Below are 17,576 nucleotides of genomic sequence, written 5' to 3' on the forward strand. Positions count from 1 at the left end.
AGTAATTTTATTAATTCTGTACCTGTTCAGCAATCTCTCTGGTGAGCTTATCCAGCTTGGTGCCTGCTTCGGATATCTTCTTGGCTGCGTTGATGACGTCCATCGTGGTCTTCAGAGGGCCACGACCCCTGAAACATTATTTTCACTCAAGTAATGGTGGGGTGAGACACGCACTGATGGCTACCTCATCCGTCATACTCGTGAACGAGTGTTGCTTGTAGGGACTGCTCTGCTCTAATCACTGACAGATTTAATCTTATTGTATATTTAATATTATGAGCCTAATAAATTTGTGCTAGTTGGTATTTTGTATTCACACATTTCAACTTAATTTTTTTTTTTCTAATACAGGGGACAAACGAGCATGCGGCTCCACCTGATGGTAAGTGATTACCGCCGCCCATGAGCACCGGCAACACCAGGGGAATTGCAAGTACGTTGTCGGCCTTTTAAAAAGGAATAAGCTCTTTTCTTGAAGGTTTCAATATCGTATTGGTTCGGAAATACCATTGCTGGAAGGTGATTCCACAATGTGGTTGTGCGAGGCAAAAAGTTTCTAGAAAACCGCACTGTGGAGGACCGCCATTCATCCAGTAAATGTAAAGTTACTATAATTATTTAAAAGAGCTGATTATATAATCACTGATTAGACTATTTGCTTTTCTTATAGCATATACCACCACCACATTACCATATGGTATGCCTATTCTCCCAAATTTGAATGTGAAATTAAAAATGAATCTATATTTTTGTAATGTACAAGCTCATTTGAAAAGAATACGATCTGAGTTTCTTGTCAGTTCTTCTCATCTCGATATAATTCCGAACTGACTGTAGATTTGACATATCATAAGAGTCTGTAATAGACCTATATGAATACAGATATAGCGAAGGTTATTCATCACTAGCGTTATATATGTTGTGATGATGTGTCGCTACGTAATATATTATTTATTGTAGTATGTAGGTAGTGAGTATACAGGCAAAATGATTGCACTATTTATTGTACATTATTAAGTTTATTGGTAGTGTTACTGGCAGCTTGTCTACCATTCTTTTTTATTCATTCATTCATTCATTCATAATTTAAGATCTAAGCTCTTGTCGGTGGAGCTTTCTTTTTTACAAACTTTATATTTTTTATATCTATTTTTTATGTCACTTTTGACTAATATTGTTTTGTTACTTCTCGCTGTGAGCCCTTTTGGGAAGAATACACATTTTTACTAGTATTTGGTTTTTATTAAAATAGTTGTGTTCCCGCTCCAGTAACAGGTAGTGTGCTACATGGCTTATTAATAACGCGTACAGTCGACGAGGAGTCGGGACGTAGACTGATTTTACACTTAACTTAAATCTATATTAGTGGAGACGTCTCATCTCGAAATCATTCCGAACTGACGGTAGATTTGACATATCATAAGTCTGTAATAGACCTACATGAATAAAGATATTTTGAATTGAATCAGTACTGACCTGGTGAAGTCTGTCATCTCCAGCATGATCATGCACATATGCTTGGCCAGCATGATGATGTCGTTCCCGGCGTCGTCCCACTTGGCCACCTCGTTGTCGAAGGTCATCTTCTCGCGTCTGAACAGCTCCACTTGCTGCAGGATCTTGCGTTTGTCCTCTTCTGTCATTTTACGCATGGCTTCCTATACGTAAGAATAGAATAGAATAGAAAATCATTTATTTAAAATAAACTTAATTTAAGTATTTTTAAATAGTCATAGTTACATAATAATAATAATAATTTCAGGACAATTCACACAGCGCCATCTAGACCCAAGTTAAGGTTTAGCTACCTTAACTTGGGTCTGGTTGACTGGTAACTGACACAATACAATATGTATAGTGTGCATTAGTGTTAGGTCCGCCAAATGTACTGTACTATTTTAATTATTTAATTTAATGCACACAATACAATATGTATAGTGTGCATTAGTGTTAAGTCCGCCAAATGTACTGTGACTATTTTAATTATTTAATTTAATGTACACAATACAATATGTATAGTGTGCATTAGTGTTAGGTCCGCCAAATGTACTGCAACTATTTTAATTATTTAATTTAATGCACACAATACAATATGTATTGTGTGCATTAGTGTTAACTCCGCCAAATGTACTGCAACTATTTTAATTATTTAATTTAATGCACACAATACAATATGTATAGTGTGCATTAGTGTTAGGTCCGCCAAATGTACTGTACTATTTTAATTATTTAATTTAATGCACACAATACAATATGTATAGTGTGCATTAGTGTTAACTCCGCCAAATGTACTGCAACTATTTTAATTATTTAATTTAATGCACACAATACAATATGTATAGTGTGCATTAGTGTTAGGTCCGCCAAATGTACTGCAACTATTTTAATTATTTAATTTAATGCACACAATACAATATGTATTGTGTGCATTAGTGTTAAGTACGCCAAATGTACTGCAACTATTTTAATTATTTAATTTAATGCACACAATACAATATGTATAGTGTGCATTAGTGTTAAGTCCGCCAAATGTACTGTACTATTTTAATTATTTAATTTAATGTACACAATACAATATGTATAGTGTGCATTAGTGTTAGGTCCGCCAAATGTACTGTACTATTTTAATTATTTAATTTAATGCACACAATACAATATGTATACTGTGCATTAGTGTTAGGTCCGCCAAATGTACTGCAACTATTTTAATTATTTAATTTAATGCACACAATACAATATGTATAGTGTGCATTAGTGTTAGGTCCGCCAAATGTACTGTACTATTTTAATTATTTAATTTAATGCACACAATACAATATGTATAGTGTGCATTAGTGTTAGGTCCGCCAAATGTACTGTACTATTTTAATTATTTAATTTAATGCACACAATACAATATGTATAGTGTGCATTAGTGTTAAGTCCGCCAAATGTACTGCAACTATTTTAATTATTTAATTTAATGCACACAATACAATATGTATAGTGTGCATTAGTGTTAGGTCCGCCAAATGTACTGCAACTATTTTAATTATTTAATTTAATGCACACAATACAATATGTATAGTGTGCATTAGTGTTAGGTCCGCCAAATGTACTGTACTATTTTAATTATTTAATTTAATGCACACAATACAATATGTATAGTGTGCATTAGTGTTAGGTCCGCCAAATGTACTGTACTATTTTAATTATTTAATTTAATGCACACAATACAATATGTATAGTGTGCATTAGTGTTAAGTCCGCCAAATGTACTGCAACTATTTTAATTATTTAATTTAATGCACACAATACAATATGTATAGTGTGCATTAGTGTTAGGTCCGCCAAATGTACTGCAACTATTTTAATTATTTAATTTAATGCACACAATACAATATGTATAGTGTGCATTAGTGTTAAGTCCGCCAAATGTACTGCAACTATTTTAATTATTTAATTTAATGCACACAATACAATATGTATAGTGTGCATTAGTGTTAAGTCCGCCAAATGTACTGTACTATTTTAATTATTTAATTTAATGCACACAATACAATATGTATACTGTGCATTAGTGTTAGGTCCGCCAAATGTACTGCAACTATTTTAATTATTTAATTTAATGCACACAATACAATATGTATAGTGTGCATTAGTGTTAAGTCCGCCAAATGTACTGTAACTATATATTGTATTGTGTGCATTAAAGTTAAATAATTAAAATAAATATATATTTACTCCAATTTTCTCGCGTGTGTACTATGTGCAAGAAACTGTGACATGTACGTACCCTGGCGTTGGTAATACCACTAATGTCCGGATACTCGTCGACACCGTGCTCTCCAGTGTGAGCGCTCGCTGTGAAAATACATTATTATTTTAGACAACTCATCCTCCATCACCTAAAACATCTATACATATAAATAAAATTGGAGTGTCTGTTTGTAATATTGTAATAACCGTTTTTTACTACATGCATATGAATATATATACGGTACATATACTAAAATAGCATTTTTTATCATTTTTGTCAGTCTGTCTGTCGGTCTGTTTGTTCTGGCTAATCTCTGAAACGGCTGGAATGGCTGGATTGTAGAAAATTCTTAACTGTCTGCGAATTTAGGATTGTGAAATAAGTTTATAATTATACGAATAATATCTGAGGACAATTCACACAGCGCCATCTAGTCCCAAGTTAAGCAGAGCTTGTGTTATAGGTACTAGACAACTGATATAAATACATTTTTTTGTACATACATACATAATATAAAAAAAACACCCAGACCGATACAAATAATCATACTCATGAATACAAATACTTGCACCATGCGAGGAATCGAACCCGCTACCATCGGATGTAAAGCGGCGTAGTAAACCGCTACACCACCGAGGTCGTCACATATAAGGTCTGGAAGTTTGCAATTTAAATTAGAAAAAAAAAAACGAGCGACGCCCGGTTGACCAGATACTCACATCGGCTTCGGGTCTCCATGGTCATGTCCTCGACGGGTTCGAACTCTGTATCCGTGTCTAGATCGTCGCTCGTCTAGTTTTCGATATACGACGACACATGCAAACACACACATATAGCATGCAACATATAACATAGCACTATCACATTATCACAACATGGAACAAACCCCTTACGGCAAATGGTGATTAATTTGACGTTACATTATATAAACATAATTAACCATACGGCCCGCCTGATGGTAATCACAAAACGCTACCAAGTATTTGAAAATTTGCATTATTTTTTTTTCATAAATGAGCATACGGCTCGCCGAATATAATCACAAAACATAAGACAGCTGCTTAATGTACTTAAAAATTGGTATCAAATTTTACATTAACCATAGTTGAGCATACGGCCCGACTGATGGTAATCACAAAACAAAACAGCTAAGAGGCAAACAGATCAGCATTCTACTTGAAAGTTGGCAACTAATTTTATATTAATCATAATCGAGCATACGGCCTGCCTGTTGTAAAACAACTATACTCGAAACAGAGTCACCAAACGCGATCTACAAGTCTCCTTCTGAATCATTACATAGTATAAAATGAAGTCGCTGTCGCTATCTGTCTGTCCCTATGTATGCTTAAATCTTTAAAACTACGCAACGGATTCTGGAGCGGTTTTTTTAATAGATAGAGCGATTCAAGAGGAAGGTTTACATATATAATACAATACAATACATGTACACCCGTGCGAATCCTGGGCGAGTAGCTAGTACATAATAATCACCATTTTCAAGTAAGGGGTTTAAAATGAATTTAGGGGAGGGGGGCATGCAACATTTAGTGACCAACCAATGGGGTATTTAGGATCGTATGTCACATTATTTTATATTAACTCCATAACGCATAATGTCATAATGATATTAGAACATTGAAAACTGATTTCATATTTGAATTTAACAGATTTAGTAGAGTACTATATCATCATCATCACTATCACCATCATCATCATCATCTGCTTAACTCCATAACTCATCAAGTCATAATTATGTGAGAATATAGCAAACTGATTTCATATTTGAGTTTAACACGTAGAGTACTATATCATCATCATCGTCACTATCACCATCATCATAATCATCTGCATAACCCCATTACTCATCTAATCTATAATAATACTTATATGAGAACATTGCAAACCGATTTCATATTTCAGTTTAATACGTAGAGTATTTTATCACCATCATCATCATCTGCTTAACTCCATACCTCATCAAGTCATAATTATGTGAGAATATTGCAAACCGATTTCATATTTGAGTTTAACACGTAGAGTACTATATCGTCATCATCACTATCACTATCATCATCACTATCAATACCATCATCATCATCTGCTTCCTTATAAAATCAAATCAAATCAAGTCAAACATTCATGTGCATCTATTACAGATGCTTCTACCTTATCTCATTTATTTGTGGTCGTCGTGATATGTTTTTCTCTACCATTCATCTCTGTTCGCAGTCATCTTAGTGCATTTATATCTGACATTAATAAATTAGTGCTAGTTGGTAGTTTGTATTCACACGTTTCGACTTGTAAATGTAAACTTACAAGGATTATTTAAAAGAGCAACACACAAGTTTCTTGCTCGTTCTTCTTGTGATGAGACAGCTCCGAATGAGCGGTAGATAAAAAGAATTATGACTATTCAAAAGTGCTTAAGTTAAATTTATTTGAATAAATGATTTTGTAAATTCTTCTCGTTATTCACTTTCTTTCTAGCCATATCTTCTTTCACACATTCCATCTATGTCTTTTAGAAGTTTTAGCCTCAGATTAACAAAGAACTATTCAATTATAACCACAAACTTCCGCGTTTCTTTCTTACTAATATTATTAGTAAGAGATGTTTATTGTGTTATCCGCCTAGATTTATGTATGTATGTGTATTATTATTATTATATTTATTATATATGAAGGTATCCGCTGAAAACCAGCGTCTTGGCACCCCGTCATGACATATGCTGAGCGGAGACCTATTTGGTACTGTAATTATTAATATAAAATTAAAAATGTAAATTAATATTAAAAATTATTTTCAGCGTACCAAATAAACAGTTTTCTTTCTTTCTTTCTATTTGAAATCAGTTTTCATGCACAGTTACAACAAAACTATACTAAAATTTTACCCTTACATCTAATGAAATCAACTGAATCACTAAGTATTGAAATAAATATTGAATGAAAATGCAGATGAAGCTATTTAGACAATCACAAGACAGCTGTCTCTCTTACGCCGTATATTAATATAGAGGAGTGTGAAAGAGATGTGAATATATTTCAGAGAGGATAAAATTTTATATTTCTAGCAGTAGGACCAATAAACCTCTTTTTAGAAATAAATAACTTCATACTAAACAGAACTTTCTTTCTAAATTAATCTATTTCAAGATTCTTTATTAATTTACAAGAATAAATATCAAAATCTCAATTTAAGTTACTGACTTCTTACTTTATATATCATTACATAGTATAAAACAAAGTCGCTGTCGCCGTCTGTCCGTTCCTATGTAAGGAACGGCGACAGCGACTTTGTGTTTAAATCTTTAAAACTACGCAACGGATTTTGAAGCGGTTTTTTTAATATATAGAGTGACAAAAACATTTATTTTTAGAAATAAATATAATTTTACGTGTTAATAGAAATTTGTCGATTCATAAATTGCAATACCATTTTAAATAATATTTACGTATACCTAAAATCTATTGGTACTTTGTAGATCAGACCGAACACTCCCTTACTCCACCGAATTATTATAACCTATCTCTTTCACACGTCCTACTAGCGAGAGAGACAGCACCACTAACACATAGTTAACACGACACATTCCAGCTAAACTTAGTTCAATGACCCCCTCACATTTACTACGTGTCTCCAGGGTGTAGTGCTCATCTAGTTCCACATCCTCGGGGTCTAGCTCTTCTTCATCCTAACAGCATTGTCATATTATATTTAATTATAAGAATTATCAGAGGTTGCTGTAGGAAAAGATTTCGTCAATAATCTATACAAATACACCAGTGCCCGAAGAAAGGCACTATGCCAAACCATATGGCCAGTGAAATATAATATACTACACCAAACCAAAATGACAACAAAAGGAATAATGACAAATTAGTGACGGTCCACCTGATGGTAAGTGGTAACTGTCGTTTATATACATGAACAGCACTACGGACATCACGTTATCATGTGACACCCGTCATATCACTTTTGCGTACTAAGATGCATTGGTATACTTTAATTTTATTGCCATATTTTACCGTTCTCTTGAAACACGTGGCATAGTTTATATGTATGTTTATATCAATAATGGTTGTCAATAAACGTTTCTTTCTTTCTTTCTTCATAGAGGGAATTATCAATAAAGGGGTTTTTTGAGGGTTGATAATGGAATGGTGCACCCGCCTGCGCTAACGGTTTACGCTGGCGGGGCACCAGTGGAGGATGATACGATGAGCATGAGGTCAGGTCAGTTAGCCCGTAGTGCAAATTCACCAGGAATTTAACACGATGGTTTCCAGGGGGAACCGCGTGGAGGTCGACCTGACAAGGTACATTGCTAGCAATGGGGTTATCAATCCACATTACTAACAATCCCCTCCCCCCTCAATAAAGGGGTGGTCGCATTGCTCGTCATCGCAGACCTTATCTACTTCCACGAGGTCTCATCTGCAGATTGATCTCGTGGTAGTAGAACTGAGGTCAAGAATTGACCACGAAGGTCTCACATCCATCAAAATTCTTGTCCAAAGCACGTGCTAACTGACCTGACTTCATTGTCTATCGAATTAGGGTGTTATTTTGCTGAAGTCTGTGGCTAATGGTTTAGCATTATTTTGTTTAATTCCGCGTCTGGACATCGAACAGTTAAAACTAGGCTTCTAAACTATATCCAAACAACGCCTGATGAGAAACTCTTTTAGAGGTGAAGCACGTGTCGGAATATGGGGTCCCTAGACTCAATTCAACTCAACTCTTCTCTTCTCAACTCTTATCACTACGACTGATTTAATCTTATTGTGTTTTTATATTTGAGTCTAAATAAATTAGTGCTGGTTGGTAGTTTGTACTCACACGTTTCGACTTGTAAAATGTGAACTTACAAGGATTGTTTAAAAGAGCAACACACAAGTTTCTTGCTTATTCTTCTTGTGATGAGACAGCTTTCCGAATGAGCGGTAGATTTAAAAAAAATGTTGACCATTCAAAAGTGCTTAAATTAAGTTTATTTGAATAAATGATTTTCTATTCTATTCTATTCAATAAGAGTCGGAGTTTGATCACTAGTGTAATGGTCGTAACGGTTCCAGTAGCGGTGGACACATGCCCGAGCTCTATTCAATGGCTGATAATGCCTCGTTTAGAGGCGAAACACGTGTCACAATATGGGGTTCTAGACTTAGAGTCGAAGTTTGATCACTATTATAATGGTCGTAACGATTCCATTAGCGGTGGACATATGCCCGAGGCGAAACACGTGTCACAAAATGTGTCTAGACTGAATAACAGTCGGAGTGTCCACTAGTGGGAAAGATCGTAACGCTTCCAGGAGCAGTGGTCTTATTTCTCCTTTGAATATTTGTAGTCTCACATGCTAATAGTAGTGGAATTAAACAAAATAATACTGACTTCATACTCATCTTATCATCCTCCACTGGTGCCTCGCCAGCGTATACCGTTAGCATAGACAGATACACCATGTCATCAGAGTTCATACTCATCTTATCATCCTACACTGGTGCCTCGCCAGCGTATACCGTTAGCATAGACAGATACACCATATCATCAAAGTTCATACTCATCTTATCATCCTCCACTGGTGCTTTGTCAGCGTATACCGTTAGCGCAGACGATTGCACCATACCACTAGAGTTCTTTCTCATATCACCCTCCACTGGAGCCTCGCCAGCGGATTCCATTAGCACAACGACTGCACCATACTATCAGATTTCATTCTCATCCTATCACCCTCAACTAGTGCCCTGCCAGCGTATACCGTTACCGCAGGCAGGTACATCATACCACCCTCATCAAACTCACCCTGTTCATCAGCACGGCCCTCCTAATCTCCCTGACTGCGTCGTAGACAAGTCGCGACGCGTCTATGAAGTCGTTCTCGTCCAGACCAGCGCCCGCGCCGCCTCCCAGAGCAGAGACCGCCGCGTCGACGCGTACCGCAAACTTTGACATTACTGTAACAATAGCAATAATAGCAATAAAAAACTATTGCACCCTTCAAAAAGTTTCCATTAGCTCCGTGTAAAGGAAGATTACACTTTCAGGCGCAAATAGGCTTTCAAGCAGGAAAAAAGTGCATGTCAATGTAGACAAAGATCCTTCAATCGTGCGTACTTTAGTGTCTTTTATGATTAACTAGCTACTCACCCCGGCATCGTCCGGGTGTACATGTATTATACATGTACGCCCATGTACACATATATAAACCTTCCTCTTGAAACACTCTATGTATTAAAGAAAGCGCTTCAAAATCCGTTACGTAATTTTAAATATTTAAGCATACACAGGGACGGACAGACACACTAATATTATAAATGCCAAAGTAGCTCTATCTGTCTGTCTGTCTCGCTTTTACGAAAAAAGTACTGAACCAATTTAAATGAAACACAGTCTAAACCCTGAGAAAGGATATAGGCTACTTTTGAATAAGAAAAAAAGGGTTCTAAAGAGGTTGTTAGGGGAGATACTCGTTATTTTTGAAGCTAGAACGATGAGACTTTTTTCTTTGCCTTTTCTTTATTTGGTCAAGGCAAAACTATATATATAAAACACGAAGTCGCAGGCACAGCTAGTTATTAATAACTTAGGACAATTCACACAGCGCCATCTAGACCCAAGTTAAGCTATCTAAAGCTTGTGTTATGGGTACTAGATAACTGCTACATATACATAGATAATTTTTTTTGTAAATACTTATTATACATAGAAAACACCCAGACCGATACAAACAATCATACTCATGAATACAAATGTTTGTGCCGTGCGAGGAATCGAACCCGCGACCATCGGTCGTAAAGCGGTGTGCAAGACCGCTAGACCACCGAGGTCGTCGATTATGTTACGAGGTTAGTTTTTAATATAAATATTAATAAAAAATAATATATTTATTAGTCATCTATATGTATAATTATAACAGAAATAAAACTGTCTAAGTATAAACATTACTAATTCATAATTACATTGGAATGTCCACAAATGTGCGTAGTTATAAGAAGAATCTGATTCAAGGATGTTCACTGTACGACAGATCACTATTAATGAAAAGATCGTGTGGGTGGCGGGTCCATCATGTGGGTAGACCGTCCATCGTGTGGTAGATGATCAATTGGGAGGGTGGATGGTCCATAGTGTGGGAGGAGAGTCCATCGTGTGGGTGAAGATGCCATCGTGTGATAGAGGGTCCATCGTTAGGGTGGAGGGTCCATCGTTAGGGTGGAGGGTCCATCGTGTGGGTAGAGAGTCCATCGTGAGGGTGGCGGATCCTACGTGTGGGTGGGGGAACTCGTGTAGGTGGTGTGTCCATCGTGTGGGTTCCGAGTACACCCTGACTGGTCAATCGTGTGGGTGATTGGTCCATGGTGTGGGTAAAGTGTTCATTCTGTGGACACCGGGTCCTTCGTGTGGTTGCCAGGTCCATAGTGTAGATGGGAGGTTCATCGTATGGGTGCGAGACCATCGTGTGGATGGAGTGTCTATCATGTGGTTGTCGTAGCATTGTGGAGAACGTGGGTAATGAATTACGAATATTGACAGACGGTAGTCTAGCGGGTTCGATTCCTCGCACGGCACAAACATTTGTATTCATGAGTATGATTCTTTGTATGAGTCTGGGTGTTTTCTAGATATATGTATGTATGTACAAAAAATATATATGTATTTGTATCAGTTATCCCATAATACAAGCTTTAGCTAGCTTAACTTGGGACTAGATGGCGCTGTGTGAATCGTCCTGAGATTATTATAATATGTATGTATTTACGAAAAAAAATCTATCTATTTGTATCAGATATCTAGTACCCATAACACAAGCTTTAGCTAGCATAACTTGGGACTAGATGGCGCTGTGTGAATTGTCCTGAGATTATTATGATATGTATGTATTTACGAAAAAAAATCTATGTATTTGTATCAGATATCTAGTACCCATAACACAAGCTTTAGCTAGCTTAACTTGGGACTAGATGGCGCTGTGTGAATCGTCCTGAGATTATTATGATATGTATGTATTTACGAAAAAAAATCTATGTATTTGTATCAGATATCTAGTACCCATAACACAAGCTTTAGCTGGCTTAACTTGGTTAACGTTGTGTGCAAAAATGTGCTGTAAACTCCGCAATAGTTGGACATGCTACCACTAATCAACAGCTCCTCGTGTCACGGCCGCTGTGTCACAGTACTCTAGGGTCATGGTACCAACACATGTACTAGAACCACTTGTCATGGCTATACACATAACATTATCTTATACTGGTATCTTCATTACGATTACATAGTCTATACATCTATACATATAAATAAAATTGGAGTGTCTGTTTGTAATAATTGAAATAACCGTCTTTTACTACATGCATATGAATATAAATGCGGTCAATACACCAAAATAACATTATTTACAATTTTTGTCTCTGTCTGTTTGTTCCGGCTAATCTCTGAAATATCTGGCAGATAGCTGATGTAATGGAGAATAACTTAGGCTACTTTTATTTTAGGAAAATCCTTTTATTTAGAAAAATAAAATAAAATTCCAAGCAGACGAAGTCACGGGAACAGCTAGTATAAAATAAAGTCACTGTCGCTGTCTGTCCCTATGTATGCTTAAATCTTTAAAACTACGCAACGAATTTTGAAGCGGTTTTTTAAATAGATAGAGTGATTCAAGACGAAGGGATATTTATATATAATAATTTGAATTGTCCTGAGATTACTATTTGTATCAGTTGTCTAGTACCCATAACACAAGCTTTAGCTACCTTAACTTGGGTCTAGATGGCGCTGTGTGAATTGTCCTGAGATTATTATTATTATCAGTTATCTAGTACCCATAACACAAGCTTTAGATAGATTAACTTGGGTCTAGATGGCGCTGTGTGAATTGTCCTGAGATTATTATTATTATCAGTTATCTAGTATCCATAACACAAGCTTTAGCTAGCTTAACTTGGGACTAGATGGCGCTGTGTGAATTGTCCTGAGATTATTATTATTATCAGTTATCTAGTACCCATAACACAAGCTGTACACAATGGCGGTGTGAATTGTCCTGAGATTATTATTATTATCAGTTATCTAGTACCCATAACACAAGCTTTAGCTAGCTTATCTTGGGTCTAGATGGCGCTGTGTGAATTGTCCTGAGATTATTATTATTATATTCACATCAGTCGTCTAGTACACACAACACAATCTATCTAAGATCTAAGTTAATTTATAAAAAAAACCTTGAAGCCGTTACGAAAGTAATTCGACTATAACCGGAAGGTAACGATTAGCATTATTTACTACTAGTACTTGAAAAACATTCCTACATCGTAAATAGTGAAACTCTAGAATAATAATATGTTTTATATGTATCTTATCTAAATATATATAACTCAAAGGTGACTGACATAGTGATCTATCAACGCACAGCTCAGACCACTGGACGGATCGGGCTGAAATTTGGCATGCAGGTAGATGTTATGACGTAGGCTTCCGCTAAGAAAGGATTTTGATTAATTCTACCCCCAAGGGGATAAAATAGGGGATGAAACTTTGTATAAAACTTTGTCAATTTTCAACCAATAGGAATGGGACTTTGCATGCATAAAGCTATTATGCCGTAGGCATCCGCTAAGAAAGGATTTTGATTAATTCTACCCCCAAGGGGATAAAATAGGGGATGAAAGTTTGTATGAAACTTTGTCAATTTTCAACCAATAGGGATGGGACTTTGCATGCATAAAGCTATTATGCCGTAGGCATCCGCTAAGAAAGGATTTTGATTAATTCTACCCCCAAGGGGATAAAATAGGGGATGAAAGTTTGTATGAAACTTTGTCAATTTTCAACCAATAGGGATGGGACTTTGCGTGCATAAAGCTATTATGACGTAGGCATCCCCTAAGGATTTTGCTAAATTCCACCCATAAGGGGATAAATTAACGCAAGCGAAGCCGCGGGAAAAGCTAGTCTTATATATAATGTTAGTTACCATACTAATGCGAAACGGATTGAACGATTTTTATAACATTTTACTAGCTACTCGGCCCGGCTTTGCACGGGTATTATATTTATTATATATATAAACCTTCCTCTTGAATCACTCTACCTATTATTCAATACATTAATAATATATAATTCGTTGCGTAGTTTTAAAGATTTAAACATATATAGGGATCGACAGCGGCAGCGACTTTGTTTTATACTATATAATGATACGCATATTCAGTAGGTCTGAGAATCGGCTACTATCTATTTTTCATACCCCTACGTGATAAGGGATTTCCACCCCAAACATTTATTTTTCCATTCAGCTCAGCAGTTCCTGAGATTAGCGCGTTCAAACAAACAAACTCTTCAGCTTTATAATATTATTATACAGTATAGACTACAATGTAATTGGTTACCAATTTGGCAATTAATTAAAAAAAATAACTTCATAGTTTAATTGTTTTCAAATCAAACCATATAATTAATTACTTGTATTATCTATACATCTATACATATAACTAAAATTGCAGTGTCTGTTTGTAATATTGAAATAACCTTTTTTTACTACATGCATATGAATATAAATACGGTACATACACCAAAATAACATTTTTTACAATTTTTGTCTGTCTGTCTGTGTTTGTGCTGGCTAATCTTTATAGCTGAACCGATTTTTATTGGCAGGTAGCTGATGTAATAAGGAGTAACTTAGGCTACTTTTATTTTAGAAAATGAAGTTAATTTGCACGCGGACTAAGTCGCAGGTATAGCTAGTACAGTATATAATTGATTATATAGACTACAATAATATCTTTATATAGTCAAAATGATATAGTAAAATTGTATATGTACGACTGTGTGTACAATTATATTAATAATAATAATCTCAGGATAATTCACACAGCGCCATCTAGACCCAAGTTAAGCTAGCTAAAGCTTGTGTTATGGGTACTAGATAACTGATAATAATAATAATCTCAGGACAATTCACACAGCGCCATCTAGACCCAAGTTAAGCTAGCTAAAGCTTGTGTTATGGGTACTAGATAACTGATAATAATCTCAGGACAATTCACACAGCGCCATCTAGACCCAAGTTAAGCTAGCTAAAGCTTGTGTTATGGGTACTAGACTACTGTAATAATAATAATCTCAGGACAATTCACACAGCGCCATCTAGACCCAAGTTAAGCTAGCTAAAGCTTGTGTTATGGGTACTAGACAACTGATAATAATAATAATCTCAGGACAATTCACACAGCGCCATCTAGACCCAAGTTAAGCTAGCTAAAGCTTGTGTTATGGGTACTAGACAACTGATGCAAATACATAGATATTTTTTTTTCGTTATAACATACATATTATACATAGAAAACACCCAGACCGACACAAACAATTATACTCATGAATACAAATGTTTGCGCCGTGCGAGGAATCGAACCCGCGACCATCGGACGTAAAGCGGTGTGCTAAACCACTAGACCACCGAGGTCGTCTCGTAAAATATTAGAATAGATAAGAGTACCTGGACAAAACCGGGGCAGATCTCTAGTATTATATAATTAGGATAGATTTAAACGTTCAAATCATACACGCAGAATAATAACAATGTATTTAACTGCAGGTAACTGTGGTAACTATTAACACGAAACATGGTTCAGTACGATTGTGTTTTTTGGCAAAAAAGCAATTTGTTACACCGCGCCGCTCGCACGGCCATTCAGTTTCAAGTCTTATTACAATGTGTTAAAGTACTAAATATTTGTGAATGGTGATATATTTTTTCAATTTTATTTATATAACTGAAATTTCAAATAAAGCTAATATCCTACCTGGTGGTAAGTGGCAACTGCCGAATATATACATAATGAAAACCGCAGACATTACTTCATAAAGTTACTTCAAGAATAGAATAGAATACAATATAAAATCATTTATTCAAATAAACTTAATTTAAGCACTTTTGAATAGTCATAACAATGCAAGTTGGGCCGGTTATAAAAAGTTGCGAGGTAACAGATTGAGCTGGTATGGGCATGTTATGCGGAGGAACAAGGATCATGTCTTATGGAAAGTGTATAATATGAATGTGGATGGATGTAAAGGGAGGGGACGCCCTAAGAAAAGATGGATGGATTGTGTGAAATATGATATGAATAAAAGAAGAGTATGTTTAGATATGACGACCGATAGAGAGCAGTGGAAGAGAATGACATACTGCGCCGACCACTAACAATGGGATAAAGGCAAGGCAATGATGATGATGAATAGTCATAACAATTTGTTTTTTATCTACCATATCTAAAGATAAATATAATAACACTTCCCGGCCATGTTATTATCCAGAAAAGGGGTACCTACTACACCGCATAATCTAATCTCAAGCTAAGCCGAACTTGGTACTAGACAAGTGATGTACATACTTAGATGTTTTTTTATAAATACATACATCATATAGAATTGAAAGCACCCAGACCGATAAAAATAACATTTTTAATAACAACAATAATAAACCTGGACAACTCACACCGCATAATCTAATCTCAAGCTAAGCCGAACTTAGTACTAGACAAGTGATGTACATACTTAGATGTTTTTTTATAAATACATACATCATATAGAATTGAAAGTAAAATTCAAAATTCAAAAATCATTTATTCATGTAGGACATTTTAGCCGCTTATGAACGTCAAATTTTTACATTATCATTTTATTTTTTCCCTACCGTCCAGTTCGGTATATAGATCCAATTGAGAAGATTGGCAAGAAACTCAATTGAATTACTTTTTTTTTTTAAAGCCAGTTTATTTACAATGTTATTTTATATGAACAACTATTGCCTGTTTAGTGAGTAATAGGCTTTGCTCAGTAAATATGATTTAACAGATGTTTTGAATTTATTTAAGGGTAATTCCAATATATCCTTTGGTATCTTATTGTAAATTTTTATACCTATTCCCATAAAAGACCTATTAACTTTTTCTAAACGATACTTGGGGACAGCAAGTTTGTCTTTAAATCTAGTATGTTCCAAAAAACAGCAATATTCATAAATATTATGAATATTGCTGTTTTTTGGAACCCAGACCGATAAAAATAATCAATATAATTAATTGTTAGTAAAGTTTAACACTAGTATTACAGGTACAGTCGTTACAATTATTATTACAATAATTATTATTATTAAATTTCTTTCACAGTAAAAAACACCAAGGAAAATGCGGTTAGTGTTAGCGGTCGTAGCGGCCGCTTTCATGGCTGTCGTGAGCGGAGCCACGCGCGCACGCGACACTTTTAGACCTGAGATGACCTCGAACAGCACCTATTATGACACCTTTACTGGCAGACCGACATCTGCGGTAAGGGTCGCACAGCTACGAGCGAGCAATCTTATACCGTAAGTCTATTAGAATAGGGTCTATATTTAACTTTTTATCTGTCAATCTACATGATTTAGTAATAGAATCCGCGAGCGACAAAGTCTCTAGTGTCTCACCCGTCTATTATGACACCTTTACTGGAAGACCGATATCTGCAGTAAGGGTCGCACAGCTACGAGCAAGCAATCTTATACCGTAAATTTATTGGAATAGGGTCAACATTTGAATTTTTATGTAGCTGGAATCTAGATAATTTAGCGATCGAATCTGCAAGCGACGCGACACTCTCAGACCTGAGATGACCTCGAACAGCACCTATTATGACACCTTTACTGGCAGACCGACATCTGCGGTAAGAGTCGCACAGCTACGAGCAAACAATCTTATACCGTAAGTCTATTGGAATAGGGTCCACATTTGACTTTATGTAAGTGGTAAATAACTCGATGATTTAGCGATCGAATCCACGAGT

At 35.7% G+C, this 17,576-nt stretch overlaps 1 protein-coding gene across 1 annotated transcript in view; it reads right to left on the reverse strand.

Moving 5' to 3' along the window:
* The window catches only part of LOC131845366 (catenin alpha), a 91,963-nt gene that overhangs the window by 7,984 nt on the left and 66,403 nt on the right, over nucleotides 1–17,576 (reverse strand). Inside the window, exons 16-20 of the mRNA XM_059194421.1 lie at nucleotides 9,555–9,706; nucleotides 4,459–4,531; nucleotides 3,776–3,843; nucleotides 1,477–1,658; nucleotides 23–128 (exon numbers count right to left, since the gene is read on the reverse strand). Of these exons, the coding sequence (XP_059050404.1) occupies nucleotides 23–128; nucleotides 1,477–1,658; nucleotides 3,776–3,843; nucleotides 4,459–4,531; nucleotides 9,555–9,706 (581 nt within the window). The remainder of the gene's footprint in view (nucleotides 1–22; nucleotides 129–1,476; nucleotides 1,659–3,775; nucleotides 3,844–4,458; nucleotides 4,532–9,554; nucleotides 9,707–17,576) is intronic.

This window comes from Achroia grisella, unplaced genomic scaffold (genome assembly GCF_030625045.1).
Source record: "Achroia grisella isolate CSIRO2021 unplaced genomic scaffold, CSIRO_AGI_Agris_v1 utg461, whole genome shotgun sequence".
NCBI classification, from domain to species: domain Eukaryota; kingdom Metazoa; phylum Arthropoda; class Insecta; order Lepidoptera; family Pyralidae; genus Achroia; species Achroia grisella.